Source organism: Anopheles nili, chromosome 2 (genome assembly GCF_943737925.1).
Source record: "Anopheles nili chromosome 2, idAnoNiliSN_F5_01, whole genome shotgun sequence".
NCBI classification, from domain to species: Eukaryota; Metazoa; Arthropoda; class Insecta; order Diptera; family Culicidae; genus Anopheles; species Anopheles nili.
In genome coordinates, this window is record NC_071291.1 from 11301682 (window position 1) to 11318943 (window position 17262).

The 17262-nt window shown below is 52.2% G+C and overlaps 1 protein-coding gene across 1 annotated transcript in view; it reads left to right on the plus strand.

Annotated features, from left to right (window-relative positions):
* The first annotated feature begins 689 nt into the window (after positions 1 to 689).
* Positions 690 to 17262, plus strand: part of LOC128731928 (uncharacterized protein DDB_G0283357-like) — a 30308-nt gene continuing 13735 nt past the window's right edge. Inside the window, exons 1-3 of the mRNA XM_053825086.1 lie at positions 690 to 1252; positions 9407 to 9500; positions 12340 to 12421. Coding sequence (XP_053681061.1) covers positions 946 to 1252; positions 9407 to 9500; positions 12340 to 12421 — 483 coding nt within the window. The 5' untranslated portion in view covers positions 690 to 945. The remainder of the gene's footprint in view (positions 1253 to 9406; positions 9501 to 12339; positions 12422 to 17262) is intronic.

Consider the following 17262-nt stretch of genomic DNA (forward strand, 5'->3'; position numbering starts at 1 on the left):
CACCCCCGGGCGCCCAGCCGAGAAAGCGTCCACGCATCGGCCAGAAAGAGAGCAGTCTTGCGGAGGTCTTGGGTGAGACAGGCGAGGCGCTATCCGTGCGAGAGGGGGACTACGAGCTTGAGCTGAGTTTTGCTCGGCAGAAGGCTCCGCCAGGCCTGGCCAACAGAATCGCCGATCAGATCAGATCGTACCGGTGGCGCGAGCGATCCAGGGCGAAGAAACCCCTATTCGACAGCAGTCCGCAAAGGCTTGTCCACCTGAAGCTCTGGAAGGAGTGTAGTTTTGAGATTTTGTTGCGTTCTTCTTTTTTTTTTTCTTGCCATCTCCTCTCCTCGAACCAGCCAGAGTGTGAGTGCGTGCGTTGGTGTGCACGTGCGTGTGTCCTTGCCGTTATCCTCGCGTAAGGATACGCGCAAAAATCGCAAAAATTCCTGCATGGTCGCGAGTACCGTGTACGGGTGTTTAAACGGACTCGGACTGGGAAGTGATCCCTGGGTGTGTGTGTGTGTGTGTGTGTGTGTTGGAAAAACTCGGGAAAAAGGCCCCCCCCCGAAACATGTGTCCGCCTGCAAAGGCTGGTGTGCGTGTCCTGGCAGTGACGCGACCGCGCGATCCGCCAACCCCGCGAGGACACTAACGGTCCCGTGTTACAGTGTTGGACGCGAGAATAGTAGATAGCAGATAGCGCTGTGACGAACAAACGGTGCCTGTGTTTGGTGTTGGAAGTTTTTGAAGAAGCTCTATTTTTGATTCCAATCGTTGCAGCGGGTGTGCGGTTTTCGTTGTGTGCGAATGTGTATGTGTGCCAGTGGGCAGTAGTGTGCCGGAAAGTGGGCTTGTGAAGGCAGTAGGCGTCGAAAAAAAAAGAGAGAAAAAAACGACACAAAAACCACCGCATAGACGACCGGACCGCGTGCATATGTGTGTTGGGTGGGCATTCGGAAGATGTCGCAACAGTTGAACGTAGCAAGCCACGCCAATACTATGCTCGGTGGCATTGCGAACAGTATCGGTACGAACAATAGCATCGCCTGCAGCATGGGCAACAACATCCCGAACAATCTGACCACCTGTGCTAGCATCCCGAACAGCATGATCGCGAACATGTCCAGTCCAGCCGGCGGTCCGGCCAGCAACGGTCCGACCAGCAATGGTAGCAGCAATGGTGGAAATGGTGCCAACGGCAGCACTAATGGACCTTCATCAACTCCGGCTACGCCGACCAACAACTGCCAGTCGATCCGATACTGCTGTAAGTAGCACGTCTCTTGGGCAAGTCCTTCCTCCTGGGGAGAACTTTTTCGTCGGGAGGCGATTTCTTTGTTGCACCGCGGTGTGTTGTTTGCACCGTGCGAGTTGTTATTCGCTGAGCAGAGACAACCCTAGCCAACGGATTCACCCCTTTCCGAAGGGTTCTTATCGCTTGGGGGTCGCTATCATCCGGTCGGGTTTCTTTCTTCATTTAGCGACGGCAGCATTTTCGCTCCTCACATCAGTCGGGGCCAGTAGCCTTTCAGGGGTGAGATGTGCAAATTCCTGAGCACGATACTCACCGATACCCCGGTTTTAGGGCCGCTCGATTCGCCCACACACAGAAACGATAGAACGTCGTTCGTAACCATATCGCATTCTTACTTACTCATCAATGGCATATAAAATGGTGAGGAATGCGAACAACTGGCAAGTGAAATTGAACTCATTGGAAGCAAGCTAAGGGCTTCTGATTCTGATAAGTGCTCGAGGCGAGATGGAAAAAGTAGTTGATTGGATTTTCTCCCCCCAGAGCCTGTTCACCTGTAGTAATAGGAATAGGGGCAAAACAAAAAATGCATTCATCCCCTGGTGCACACACACACACACACGCTCGCATACATGCACATGCATAATAAACTTGCTCTCGTTTAGTTGCCCCCCGGTAATCATCTCCGGTCGATCGTTGCCCTGTTGGAACGGAAGCCTATCTGCTCGATCTCGCGGCCTAGGATCCGCTGGTTTGCCCGAGAGATTAGTAATTTCAGCCACAACTGGTGCCACTGGTGGTGGTCGCGCGCCTTAGTAGTGCTAGTGATCGTGCAGGCCACCCCTCCCCCCCCCCCCACCCACCCTCACCAGCCCACCTGGCATGACACGGCCTAGCACAAGGGTTGAAGAGAAATTTTCATTCCGCTTTCTAGCTTTCTTTCCGCGCGCTCGCGCGCGCTCGCGTTCGTTCTCCTTTCTTCCCGTGCACCGCTACTCTGAACTGAGGGGGGTGGCTTTCCTTCTGCTTCTTCTTCTTCTTCTTCGAGTGGGGAGGGAGCTTTTTTTCTTGCTTCTTCTTCTTCTGCCTCCACCCGGGGGTGCTGCATCTCTAGGAGAGTGGTTTTTTTTTTTGGCTCTACTCTCGCCGTGCTGCCTTTTGTCGCGCTTGGTTCCGTGCGTACGGTAGTGACGTGTGACGAAATGTGAGCCATTTTAGATGAAGTCTGCAGGCGCTTCTGCATCATCCCCTTGCACCCCTTTCAGAGCGCCTTGTGCCGTTTGCAACCCCAAACTGTCAACCCCCCCGCCCAGCCAGGGAAAGCGAAATGATCGGCACGTGAAGAAGATCGTCTTTGACTGTGTGTTTATGCCCGATGGGGGGTTTTTTTTTTTACCCTATCACTATCTGCCTCTCTATCGATCGCTGAACATAATGGCGACTATTGTGGGTGGATATGGAACGGTGGTCATTAAAAAAAGTGTCATTTTATTGACACGAAAGGAAAGTTCCTATCACCAAATCCAAGCATCTGGTACCGCATCTGGTGGTAAAAGCAGCGAATCCCAGAAAATCTCTGCTCTTTCGAGACCCTACGGCTTTGTTCGATCGCGTGTAGAGTGCCGTTTGCTTCCCACCACCGAAGGAGCGATTGGTCACGTGATCTCGAGCTGGTGTATGGTCGAAAATTTCTCCAAACCACGGCATCCTCGGCACGGAGAATGGCAGCCCTAGCAAAAAGGGCTTGAAAAGGGTGTCGAAATGCACCCAAACACACGCACACACACACACGTATGACATCAAAGAACCCCCCTTCTGGATGGTGGATCCGGGTCAACCGATCCGGACACTCGTACTCACACATACGGCTAGTCAGTCACACCCTGAGTCGCTTCTTCGGTGGGGCGGCCATCGAACGTGCGATGATATTTACGCGCACCCTCCCCGAAAAAAGTGCGAGAGAAGGGATGCCCATTATTGCGCCGTGGCCTCGCGATCACAATGGACCCGCGACAGGTGCGCCACACGCCCCACGACAGGGTCCTGCACCGAAAAGGGGCATTTTCGTTTCGTTTTCGGGCGATTTATCACGGAAAAGCGAAAGCTTCATTTCTCGCGCGAATGGCACAATGCGCTAGTGTGCGCCGTTGACCATCCCTTTGGGGATGCCGCAAAATCACATGTGCTCGATGGCGGGAGCATCGTTCACACTTTCAAATTATCCGTCCGGGTGAAATGGGCCCCGGAAAAAGGTCCGTCTCGTGTGACAGGGACCAACAAGGCGCTTCACTCTGTCGTCCTGTCCACCCTACATCAATCAGCCATCACACGAGCCGTTCCAGCATGAGCGCATATGCGCGCTAACCGAAGGGGCTTTCAACAAGAATCACCCCTAAGGGCACCTTTTGATATTTATTCCAATTTTGCAATATGGCCGGGCGTGTGCGAACAAAAAGAAAAGTAGGCTGCCACTGGCACAGGAGACGCTACATGCTCGATCGTAAATGCCATCCCATGCCTGCTTCGATTGTGCATGCGAGTGATCTGATGTGTTTATTTTTCGCCCTTCCCAACTACGACGCAAGCGTCCACCCTAGGGTGCGTTTCGTGCGCAGGGTTTCGCCCGAAGAATTCTTTTCGAAAACCGCGCAACGCGAACGCAACAAGAAAATCAGTGAAAGTGAGCTGATCGATGGTTAACAGCAGACATGTGCATCGCGCACGGGAGGGCATTTAATTTGTGCTGTTTTTTTTCTCTTCTTCTTCTTCTGCTTCTCCTCTTTCTTAAACGAACAGCGCATTTACGCACACGCAAATTGGCCCTCTGCCGTGCGTTGCATTCTCATCAAGAAAGCTCGCACCGATCGCCGATCGTGCGTGTGCACCCGTGTGTGTATGTGTGCGAGAGAGTGAGAAAGAGAGAGAGAGCGAACCACCAAGGTCCAGTAGGCTGACGGGAGAATCCTCCTCCTCCAGCGATGGTCACCTTCAAGGGATTCATGTTCAACCTGACCCGGAGCGAGATGAATGAGGACTTTTATTCCATTTTTTTTGCTCAACCCTTGCCTCGGTTCGTTGTCACCACTCTCGCGCTGAAGGGCTGCGTGGTAGGAATTCACGATTCCAAGCCGTCCGGTCCGGTGAAAGTCTTTCACGTCGCTGTTGTAGCACCGACACCAGGGTTGTGGGTTTATGTTGTGCCGCCCTTCCAGGGCCGATGGGTTGATGGTGCCTCCTTGCGAACAGGTACCGGATCCGTACGCACGCAAGGCGATCGACCGTTCTTCGCGGAGTATTCACGCTCTCGCTCACACTCTGTTGGCACAGCACGCAACATCCGCCACGGAGTTGCATGAGCCCTTTTTTTCTGTCAGAGTCCTGTGCTCGATGATGTGTGATGACGAAAACGATGCATTTGGGGTTGAAATTGTGATCTACGAACGGTGGAAAGAATCTAGGTCAATCAGACGCACGTTGGCTCGGGTGAAATGATTCCAAAGATCACTCACACTGGCACTGGCTGACTCATTCCGGTGCTGGTGTTCGGTAGGGTTGGGTTTTTCCCCCAAAAACCCGGACCAAAAGAAAACGTATTCGCCCCTACAACGTGCTTACGTGAGTGTGGCCAGCAACTCGGTGGCACAGATCAATCAGCTCGATGCAGTGAGTTGTCCGGCGAGCCACGTAGAAATGAAGCATAAAAACGAGCTACTACCGCTGGGCCACATAACCGTGACCAAACGACGAAAAATCTCCAAGCACGCACGCACGTACACGCTGCCGTGTGCGGTGAGAAAGCGAAATGGCGCCTCAGAAGCGCGCCATCTTTGAAACAACAACTGGCCGAAGTTTTGGGTGTGGGTTTTTTTTTTGGCTAAAGGAATCGCGCCGTGTGATGCGCTAGGATGTGTGGTACTGGTTTCACCACGGTTTGTTTTTTGTTTTCCGCCACCATTTTGTGCCATGGTTCTTGGCCGGTTGATTGGGAAGCGGAACAAAGGAAAAACAAAAAATCAACCGAAAATAAAATCGCTGCGCCGTGGAAGATTGCAGTTGATGCTGTTGCTGCTGTCGTTTGTTGTTTTGGGTTAAGGCAGGTTTCGTAACTTCCCTTAGACCGCTCGCGATCGCGTTGCCCCACCACACGATCGGCCCGTAGTCGGTTGCTTTCTTCATTTTCTATTTTCTAGCGAAGCGGTTTTGTTATTTTGGAGGTTTTTGGGCGATTTTTTTTTCTCTCGCTTCAAGGGGTTCATTCGTCGTCAACCCCTCCATCTCGCTGGCTGGGTGGATTTTAGGAAGGGGCAACAGAGAGCCCAGCTGTGTGCGTGTGTGTGTGTGTGCTTTGGTGGCTCTTAAATGGCTAACGTATGGTTTGGGTCGCGCGAGAGCTGCTGCTGCGTATCAATAAACTCGAACTCGAATCACCTTGTGCGTTGTTTAGGGATTGCCGAAGCGAGAATACACCGCGTTTTCAGCTGGTGAGTGGCGTATTAGCAACCACAATGATCGCAACACGGTACGCAACGGTGCACCTCTCGGTCCAACTGGCAAGAGGGTCCTATCTTCGATCGCTTCATCTCGGACGATCTCGCGCGTTCCGCAAGTTCTTTGAGCGCGCTTCTCGCTTGCGATCGAGAGGGAAAGCTTTCCCTTGTTTGGGGGGGTTTCTTTTTTTTTTTATATTTTCGGGGGACCCGAATCCGGCACCGCTGCGCTGAAGCTTCGGCGATCCCGTGATCTAGGTCAGCGGTAACGGCACCGCGAAGGGCAATGGAATTTATTTTTATCTCTCCCTCGAGCGCCGAGATGGTGGTGCTTCTTTTCGAGCTGGTTTCGTTGGTTGGAGCGATGAACTGGTTCGGAGACTGCAGGTTTCACATGCTTCCTCGCTGTGGTCGGTTGAAGGTTGGGGAAGCTTTTGGGCAGTGCTTAAATGTGAACTGAATTATCCCCAGACAACGCTACGGCGGGCACGGCATCACGTTCTGTGCCATCGCCACGTGCAACGCAAGGAAAGACAGTAGCTCCCGACAGTAAAGCGACGAACCCTTGGCGACGAAAACGTGGCGGAAACGGTTTTTTAATGCTTACTTTCACTGTCCAAATGGCGGTCCTGGTGGACCTCGTTGGAGCGTGGCACGGTGCTGAGGAATGGTGGCAGAAATATTAACGACGAAACAAAGCGAAACAAAGCACGAAACTCCGGTGGAGAGAAGCAAAAACAAAAACCTGCTCGAAGCAAAAGAAAACGCACAATGCAACGAACGGTTCGAGAGGGAACGAACGGAGCAAAAAAAAAAAAAGGGAAAAGAGAAAAAAAAAGACACTTAACACACAATCCAGCCCGAGAAAGGGCTTTAGAAAAGAAAGCATTCTGTTCGTTTTGGCAGCAGCTTCCCAGCAGCACGGTCGTACCGAAATCTATTCCCGCGTCCCACGGTGACATACTTCCGAGTTCCGAGCCATGCCGGGGTTGGGGTTTGGAAAATGTATTCCCCCACCCCACCGTGCCACCGTGCCACCGTGCTCGTTTTAACGCTCTCTCAGACCAGCATGGTTTCCTTCCGAAATCGAAAACAAAACAGCACGCGGGTCGGGATCGGGTGAGGAAAAACGCTCCGAAACAAGTTTATTCCGCTTTCCTCGGCGGTCCGAAACGGGGCCCCTGCGGTGGCAAGTGGGTGAAGGACGTTAGCAGCCAGTGTTTCGGTGTCTGGGTTTTGCGGAGAGTTTTTCGGTGAAGCCAGAAGTCGTACCGAGACGAGAGTAATCACACGTAAATGAGACATTTGTCGTGTGACCCAGTTAGGGGTGGCGAGAAAATGAAAACCCCCGAGAAACTCCCCTATCACCGGCGACCTCTAGCAAGGGGGTGGTCGGACAGGTTATCGGCGAGGGTTTGCTTCAGCTAAATGGCTTTATTTCAGCTCACTCTATTGAACCGTTCGGTGGGGCTACTTTCTAGCGAGAACTGGCAGTCGTGGTGTGGTGATGGTTTTTTTTTGTCCGAAAAAGTTTGAAATTGGATCTCTTTTTTTGAAAATTCCACCAGGTGGAAGGTTGCGAAAGCAGAATCCAATAAAAGCTGTCGTATGTCTAGTTTGGTGGATTTTTATACAAATTTCAAACAAGCGTATGCCCAATAACATAAGCTTCAGCAGATCAGCTCGTTGTAGGGCTTTAGTTTGAAATGTTAATTTTATGGAGCTAACCACCTAAACGGACTTTGGAATGAAATGGGTTCACTTGGAAAGGGGCACAAAAAAAGCAAGTATTGGAACATAGATCCGGGTTCTCTCGAATGCGGGTTGACAGAACAGACTGGTTGACTTCGAGGGGCCTTATTTTTTGCAGCCACGTCCGGTGTGCAGGCGAAACTCATCCACATGATAATGGTAATGCTGGGTCGCCACAATGATGATGATGATGATGATGATGATGATGGTGATGACGCTCATACCAAACACGAGCGGTGAAAGTCTTCTCGGTTGAAAGAGAAAATTCTTCACCCCATCGTGCCATCATACATCGCGAACGACTCACAAATACGCTCGCGATCCGCGACGATCTTTGCAACGCACACAACCGGTTGAGATTGGGTGCGATGGGCCCCCCCCCCACCCCCGGGCAAAAGGAAGAGAGGAGGCTTGGGCGGTCGGGAAATCCGGGGGGGGGCTTCTTGTGTGATGGAGATGCCAACGACTTGCGATTGCATCCCGCGGGGAGGGACGGGAAAAATTAAGAAACACTTTCTATTTTCTTCATCTTTTGCTTCTGCCTTTTCTGCTTCTTTCTAATCTTCTCTTTGCGTGCCTTTTTATGCCACTATGGCTCGCAACCCGCAACAATCTCTCTCTATCGCTCCTTCTTGCTTTATTGCTCCCTTTTTTTTTAGCGTGTCGCTCTGTTCGTCATATGTTCATCGAGCAGAATGTGTGTGCGTGTGTGCGTGTGTGTCGTTTTGCTCGATTTTCCGCCAGGAGATATTTAGCTTTTCTCCGGACAGATGCTGGATGGATGCTGAAGATGATCGGTAAACCTGACTCGGTTGCAAGCCGGTCTCACACCCATAATGTTGCCAATGTTCTCCCACTGCACCCGTAGTTAAGTGGTCCAGCACGATTGTGGGTTTACGTCGCTCCCTCCCACCCCCCAGGGCTTCTTGTAGACGAAGGAGAAATTATTGTGGCACCACCGAAAAGTGACAGCTCGGGCGAAAGAGAAAGCCGTCTGGGCGTCATCATCGGGTTGGCGCGTATGTGTGCGTCATTATTCATCAATCTACCGCTCCTGGACGGGTGCCATTCCACGGCACCACGATCGCAAAGGTGCTCAACTTCTGCTAATCTTCATCCAGCCTCCCCCATCGGACCCACAACGTCGCCCGAACAGGTGCAGCTCGCGTGAGATACGCGCGTACCGTCATCTTGTGCGATGTGGCAGCGTTAACCTAAATTTTGTCTGCTCTCTCGCTCGTGCAATGGCATGTGGGTTCCGCATCCGCTTTTGTTCTCCGAAACCCCCGTCCTCACGGTTGTCACCAATCCGGTTAACCCGCTTGGTAAGCCAAACCGAAGGGTTCGTCGCTTGCTCCGCTACAAGCGTCGTTGAAGTCTTTCGTCTGTTCTTCACGCGAGTCGCTGCTGCGGGCGTTGGAACGCAACTTTCTCCCTCACGGTGAGGTCCAGGATGTTCTCGTTACGTTTTTACGAGCGTACCCTCGTCTCCCTCGCATTGCCCCTTGTTGCCTTGACGCCATTTTCCGCGATGACAACGACTTCTCGGTGGCGAATGTCGGCAATGTCACACCCAGTCTGCGCTCTGTATGCGATGCGGGTGAAAGTTTTTCCTGTGCCATTCTCCTCGTCTCAACCTGATCGTCGTTCTGCGGCTTTAAAGCTGTTCTACCGGCTGAAGTTGGGAATTTTGCACGTTTTTCTGCTTCCCCCATCCTTCCAACTGGCGGTTTGAATTCCGGAACATGGCCCGACGGCCTTTCGCAAGTGCATCTGCAAGTGCGTACCGAGAAGTGTGTCACGTAATTTGGCGTTAGATAAACGAGTTCGTCTGAACCATTTCACCCGGTTTATAGGCTCCATTTCCATCCCAAACCCATTAAACCATGTCACTCATCTAGATTTTCTGTTCTTCTTCTACTTCCAGGGGAAGCCGATAAGGTTAAGACACTGATCCGCCTGCGTGCCGAGCTGTCGCCACTGTTCACCGGAAAGCGCAACGCTTCGAAATATGCCTGGGCGTAAGTATACGGCGTGAATCGGAAATCCATGCGAGAAGGGCACACCACGGAGGTGCAATAAATGGCGGGTTCGCGTAAAGCATTTGTTTTCGGGGGATGAAACGTTTTTCCATCATTTTCCTAACGGGCAACCGACCGTTAGCTAGCGAAGGCGCACCCAGCACCCGTTAGAAGGGTGTGATCGGTAACGTTTGGCGGTGCGTGCCAGGCCATTAATTATTCTGCTTCCCGCACTCTGGCGCGCGCGCGAGAAGTGGAGCACCGAAAGCGCCACGGAAACGGATCGGAAGTACGGCACCGGGTACGGGAAAATAAATAAAATATGATGAATTCGGTAGCGCCGTTTGAGCTAGAGGGAAAACGCACCCGTGGGTGGGAGATTTATTTTCACCTTTTCGTGCGCTTTTTCTTTGTCTCGCGATGAGGCGCCAGTGCTCGATGTTTGGGGTTCACTTGTTGAACTTGCGTTCTTCGCTGAGGGCTCGATCAATTAGAGTTGAGAAGGCGTTCGTTCGTTTTTCTTTTTTTGTTTTGTTCATTCCCCACCAAAGCCAGCTGGGGCACGCGAGCAAACGGATTTTCTTTTCCGCTTTTGGGAGATTATGCGATGTTTCGATGGAGGGCTTCCCTTCCAAATGCCGCTTTTTAGGTTTCGCTTTTGAGCTGCTTGTGCTTCGGGAGGTTTTTGGGGCAGCTATTTGGGAAACTTAAATTTCCCATTGCACCAGTTGGGAGCAGCTTTATGGGCTTCCGCGCCTCACTTCGACAGAACCCGTCAATTTCGCGTGCATTAGCGATTGTGCGGGACTTTTCGTTGCTTGTTTCGTCCTCACACACACACTGTTTTTCTATCTCGCTCGCGCAAACACTCAGCCCGCTCTTGAATCGACGGGGCCGGCAGATTGCTAGTTGGAAGATCGTATTTTGCAATCGCTAAACCCGCCTTTATTGCCGATGTTTTTGGGGCTATTCGAGCACCCGCCGAAAAGCGGCAAGCGGCTTTGGAAGCAAATGGAACTGGGTTCGAAAACTCGCAATCAAAACACGAGAGGCGAGGTTGATCGTTTATCTAATTATTCCGGCTTCCTGTTAGCCAAAGCAACTACAACGAACCGGCTGCCAGTCAAAGGCACTCGAAGGCGTTTTTGTGTCTACTTTGTTTTGGGAAAGTTTCCACCCAGAAACCGCACCTGAACCTGAACATGAACCTCCCGGTCGGTGCCACCACTACCTGCCCTGTACGTTGATGGTGGCCACAACCCACCGGAGCCCATCAATAAACAAAAGAAGCCACGAAGTAGAAGAATGCAATGGCGAACGCGAACGTACGAGCGCGTCGCTGTCTTCTAATCTCACTTTCCGCCAGTGAGCATTCCAGAAGCCGAGAGAAGTGTGTGTGTGTGTGGAGAAATGAGGAGGAAGAAAAAAATAATAAATAAACGCGCCCCCTCCGGCACAAGGAGAAGAGGAACGGACAAGGAAAACCAATGCAAACCGAGCCGAAAGCGATAAAAGTGAAATTTGCAACAAACATTCGCAGACAAAACAACCGAACGAAGCAGCTTCGAGCTTCGAAGAAGAAGTAAAGCACTCTCGTAAAAGCATATCCACTCACACATGCACACGAGCGCAGCCGGTTGGGCAGGCGATCCGCGAGGCGAGTGTGTGCAGAATTATGTTAACAAAAAGGGGGTGAAATGGAATGTGCAAAGGAGGTGCGATGGAAAAGCGCCAGAAAGGCGATGAAGCACACACGGGGCAACAATGCAATCCATCAGACTACCACCGCCACCACGCGATGGAGGTTGGGAAGAAGGTGAGATACGAGAATATGGCGGCGGTGGCGATAAAGCAAGGGATAGGTTTTTTTTTTTTAAAAAGTGACACGATCGCGAATCGCCATCGCCAGCGTTTGCAAATATTTGCGCTGCAATCACGCTTGCTGGGTGGGGTTCGCTTTTCGCGAACTATGGTTGGCCGTGGGGAAAAGCGAGAATAATTTCCTAAAGCCCACGGCAGGTGTACACCACACGATCGATCATCGAAAGGATGATCGTGGCTAGGGGTTGAAAACGCCCTTAATATTGCATCAAAATTCTACGATAAGCTTAAGGCAGCGGCGTCAATGCGGTCGTGAAATGAGGCCGGAGTTTGCTGGATCGTCACTTCTACCTGGCAGGCGACCGGGTGAAAGTGGCCAGCCCTATTGCGCCTGGGGGCCGGATCTCGTCTCCGAAGCACCGCGTTCGGTCGCACATTCCGACAAGGTCGTGGAGGTTCGATTGGCAGCGGGTCTAGAAATGGAAAACACGCGAAAGAGAACGCAGCACGCCACCGTGGCAGGGAGGAATTGTTAGGATTGGTGTGAGGCGAGAGGGGCGAGAGGGAAATCACCCCCCACCCTTCGAGGGGTGGTGGATGTCAATCCTGTGTGTGAGCATAATCGACATCGAGCGGAGTTATGCTGCCTCGTCGAGGCGCCCCATCGGTCCGGCTGATAATTAGTGATGAAAACATTGGCGTGCCGCTGACCATGTCTAGCATGTAGTGGAGCAGGGTGGGTTGTAGGGACGGTGGGGGGGGGAGGTGGGAACGCGATCGCGAAGAAGATCGCAGGGCAAAGAGTTTCACTTTCTACTTTTTCCACCTGGCACAAACCGCACCTTGCTCGTGATCGTCGTATTTGCAACGGGCAAGTGGCGCTTTTGCAGTATTGAGCTCTTTAGAAGCTTTTGGTTTAAGCTTAAGCCTTTTCCGGAAGGGCGAGTTCTTTCTTCGATCAGAAGGATTGTTGATTGATGTGCATTTCTAATAAATTTCCCTTACTTCCTTTTTGCAGTGTGGTCGAACGAGAACTCAGCGTGCCTTTACCGATTTCGAAAATTATCAAAAAATGGAACAATCTGCTGCAGGAGTACAAGGTAAGTTTCGGTGTGGTAAGGTTGATGACCTAAAATGCAGAAGCGCCCCATTTCTGTGCCCTGATGTCGAGCTGCAGGAAGCTTCTACTCAATTTAAATGTTAAACGACGAAACGACAAGCGTGATGAAAATTCCTACCATTCCATTCCATATTGTGCAGGACGCACAATGAAGCTGGCATGCCGAGGGAAAGTTGATTAACTTTTTCTCTCAACTGCCCATCGGCATTCTTCCGGCGTGGGATTGCGAGATTTGCATTTTCAGCTTCGAAAGGAAACGATTTCAAGCAGATATTGTAATCTTCCCCCAACACCGAATGGGGGGATGCGTGTCGTTAGCTCAACCATCTGAAGGACTAGCCGCCGCCAGCCATCTCCAGTGGCCACATTAGTCAGTCTTTGTTCGTTGGAGCACATCTTTGCATACGCAAGACGCTGCGCAAATAATTGCGCTGAAGAATCGTGTCACCGTTTGGCGTGCTTGAACGGTCCTTATTGTCAGCGTGCGATGGCCAAATCACCGTCAAAAAGCTCCACTCGAGAGCAGCGAGCTACTGCTACACCGTCGTCCCGTGAGCCGTAGTTTCCTTTCTCGGTGTGTGACTCGCGTGAAGGCTGGCCAGGGCTCCGGACCGTCCGGACAGTCCGGTTTTTGGGTTCCATCGTGACATTCTCGCGCTTTGGAACCGCACACTCGAACCGGCCTCCATCGGGTGTGATCGTGACCGTGGGCCTGGCAGCAAACTGGAGGACGATCGCGTGCAAGGGTGGAGAAATTGTCGGGTACTTTCGTGCCGTGTCCTACTTTTGGCCCTACTCGAGACACACACACGCGCGCGCGAGCGTACGATCTCGCCCACTGACCACATGCAGCGACACGCGCCCCAGCAGCATTCTTTCGATCGCTTATTATTCATCCCGCGTGGAGCGAAAGATCGGGAGACACGGAGTGAGACGGCACTAGATACCGATCTCGCATCCTCCACCGACCACAAAGCAACTCCGTGGAGCGAAGAGAACGAACGGTACAGCGGCCTTTCCACCCCATTTACTCATCTCACGAAAGGGGATGCTGACCGCATCCCGACTCACTTGCCCGAGGTTTGCTGGGGAGATCCGGGACGGGAGATTCTCGAAGATTTGCTGGATCACTGGACAGCGCTGGGGTGAGTTTCCGTTCTGCTTTGCATCCCCAGCATCCAGAGCCCGTGCCCGGGAAGTTGAGCACCTAGTGGAGTTGAGTTCTGCCTTCATCGAGCTCGCAAATGTAGGTTACCAGGAAACGGCTCGACTCGTGTGCTCGTTTGTGTGTCTCGAGCTTCGTTTCGAGCTTTGTTTTTTTGCGCGCGACATCATCTTTACGTCGGAATGTCAGCGAACAAGGGCTTGGCAATTCTGTCTCGCTGCTTAGGGCGTACGATCGGCACAAACCCTTTTCGGATCGCTAAAAACGGTACATTTTAGGCGTTCGCCGGATCGGAAGCAATGTGGCAATATAAAACTGTTGCCCAACACCAGGCAGAAATAAAGCAAATTTTAATAATGATATAAAACTGGGCCCCGCTTCTCGGCAGGAACTGAAAAACAGTTACCCGACCGGCTGCGGGTTCTAATCCCAATGGCCACGGCAGCTGAGCTTGAAAATTGGACTCATTAATCTCTCCACACCGGCCACTCGAAACCACACCGTCTAATGCGTGCTAAATGCTCGCCCTGGCGTGCGTACACGCAGCATGGAAGCAATCGAAAGCGCCGATAAGCGCCTGGTCAAGAAGGGGGAGAATTTAAAATTCCGGAAGCTTTTATCGCGTTTTGTTCACGCAGCCTAACGGACTAGCCTGTGGGCCGAAGACCCGAAGAAAAGCAGGCCACCGAAAGGGTCGTCTGGGTTGGCGCAAGAACTCGAAACCACGCGAATGCAATTAATTAGAAATGAACTTGCTCGAGACGCCTGGCATCAGATAAACGCGCGGTGGCTCTGGGAGGTGAGTAATGGGCTCCAGAAGCCGCAACGATCGCCGCATCTGCCTGCCTGGTGGTGGGAGAATATAAAGCCGAAGCAAAAAGAAAGAAGAAAAAAAAAGCAGAAGAAGAAAGCCAGCGCGAAGGAGGATAAGTACAAAATTAACGAAAAACGCCAATAGTAATGTGGTGGGTGAGGGCATAGAAAATGTGCTGCCCAACGAAAGCCCGGGCGCGAAGAAAGAACCCAAGTGGAAATAGAAAGCCACGGAAGAAAGCTTGGCAGTGAAAGAAAGGCAAAGGTTTTGTTGCTGTTGTTCCTTCATCTGTGGGCTTATTGCGCTCGAACAGTGGAGCAACAAAATATAGAGGTTCCGATCTCGTGGTTGCGATGCGAACGTACTCAAGCCCACATACACTCTCGCACACATACACACGTGTAGAGAGGCTTGTGTGATGTGCATGTGTGACACCGAGGTTCGGTTGGAGTCCGTCGGTTGTGGAGGGCGTGTGTGGTGGACCGCTTGAGGGAAACTCAGCCCCAAGAAAGGGCTAACGCGGGTTTGGAGAGGTTGTAGGGCTCGTGCAAAAGGCCCCCTTTTGAATGTGGTAGAGTGGGAGACGCGTGGGGCCAGAGAAAAGATCGTAAAGGTCGATGTTAGGGGAGAGAAAGCGCAGAATTAATCCGTTGCGGATGAAGCGGCGCAGGGTTGCTGGGGTCGTTTTTCCCATCGTTTGGGAGATCTCTTTTTCATCTCTTTTTCTTCTTCTCGTTGTTGTCTTCACCCCACAGGGGGGTTTCATTCCACCCGCCTGATTCTAGGGCATGCTGATGAGTTTTCGCGGTTCACGGTGGATTGGGTGTTCTTTCCGCTCGGAGTCTGGGTCGTGGTTTAAAACTCGCAAATTCAGGCATGACTCATGGCCCTTCAGTTGAAAAGTTTTGCGGCCATGTGGGATGTAGCAGCTGTGGCTTTTCCGCAGACTATATAGCGCGAGAAAAAGATGACGGCTTCCAGCGAGCCCGTGTGTAATTCATCCTCAGCATCGTCGATCCCGTTCTGAACGCGCTTTTCCGCGATCCCGTTCGCGTCACGGTTCGGTGGCACTCGTGCGAAAATCGTACGGTTCTGGACGTGGCTTTCGCTACCACTTTACCGGTTCCCGGAAAGCCGACCAAGCGTGTCATCGAGCGGTGCGTGAAGAACCCGAATGATCGTTCTGATGGCCACCGGCCACCTTAAAAGGAACGCTTCCAACGGCTGGTGTCTAGCGGACTCGGCTGATACCGGTTCCGGTGCGTTGATGCGTCAAAGCACTGGCTAACTGGATCTTAGCCTGGCCCCCACGAGGCACGCGTTCTGAGCACCACATTTGGGAGGATCGAGTTTTGCGCTTAATTTATTGCAATTCTAACGGAGATCTTCATCGGAGAGCGCGATCACGTGCTCCGGTGAACACGTGGCCGTACAGTGAAGTTTGCAACCGAACCGGCAGAACGCATGTGATGAGAAAATGGCCGATGAGAGAGAGAGAGAGAGAGAGCGAGCGATGGCGTGAAGTGTTGCTGGCCCAAATTCTCGTCGTTCTGGCACGTTCTCGTCGCCCAAGCGTTACGAGAGTAGGTCAAACGGGCAGGCCAGTCCCGCGGGAGCCTGTTCTAAAGTAACGGATTCACGTGCTCGATCGCGCGCGCAGTCATCTCACCATCCGCCGGGAGTGTGCGAGCCAAAGAATGCTGTCTCGGCGTGAAAACGAGGACGACCGAGCGCAAGATGGAATAAATAGTCGTGGCGTTGACGCGTGGGCGCGATGCGTATAGATGTAAAATAGTCCACCCAAGCGAAGGGTTAAATCCTCAGAGATCACGAGGCAACTACTGCGGTTTCTCGAGAGGATGATCTAAGCGTTGCTGACGGAACAAGTCGTTGGCCCATGGTTGGCCCGGTTGCTGGAAAGAACAACGCAATGCTGGATGATTTTTCCAGACAACGGCTTCTCAACCTCGTTTTCGGTTCCGTGGGTTCTGTCTTCCCTGCGATCCCTTTCGAATGTAAGTTTGTTCGATTTCGAGATCACAACCACTCGCACTAAAAGCAACCGAACGAGCTGTGTTTATTGCCCGTTTCCTCTCACATTTGCTTGGCCCTCTGCAGTGGTTCTGATGTGTGGCCAAAGTACCAAACCCCGGGCTCGAAGTAGGTTGCTCACGTTGCTGGACCACCCGTCCCCATTGGAAGGGCTGGACAACAGCTGGGTGGAAGCGAACACACAGGAACGCTATCTTCACATGTGTGTGTGGTTCGCTTTTCCACGCCTTTCACGCCTCACGGTCTAACGGCCAAGCGAGCTAGCGAGTACGCTAGCGATTTGATTTTCCGGTGCCGTTTTTACACTCAGATTTGGTGCTTTTTCACCGCGATTTTTTGTTTGTGGAACGGAAATCGTCCAAATACACCCCGTGCGCACGGGAAAGCCAACCCAGATTGCCCAAACACACACCTCTCTCGGTGCGGTTTGTGCTTAGTAAAATTGTTTCCGGTTGTAAAACAATTTCGGTTGTTTTAACACATCTTAAAACGGATAATTTCCAACGCTCGTGGTTCCTCGGGAAACTCTGCACTCTGCAGGTCGCGTTATCGGCTCCCTCGGGGAGGCCATCGATAGTGTGTTCACGCGTTCGGAACAAGAGCCACTCGTTCCCGTTGAAACGCCAGCCAGCGTTCTTGCAGTTAGCGCAGATATAGATCGTACCTGCGTACAAACTGCGAACAAGCGTAGCCCACCCGTTAATGGAGCCAAACGGGAGCCGACCGGGTGGGGATGCACACCTAAGTGGCAATTCGGGTTTGGCTAGCCTTATCACAGCGCTACCATCAC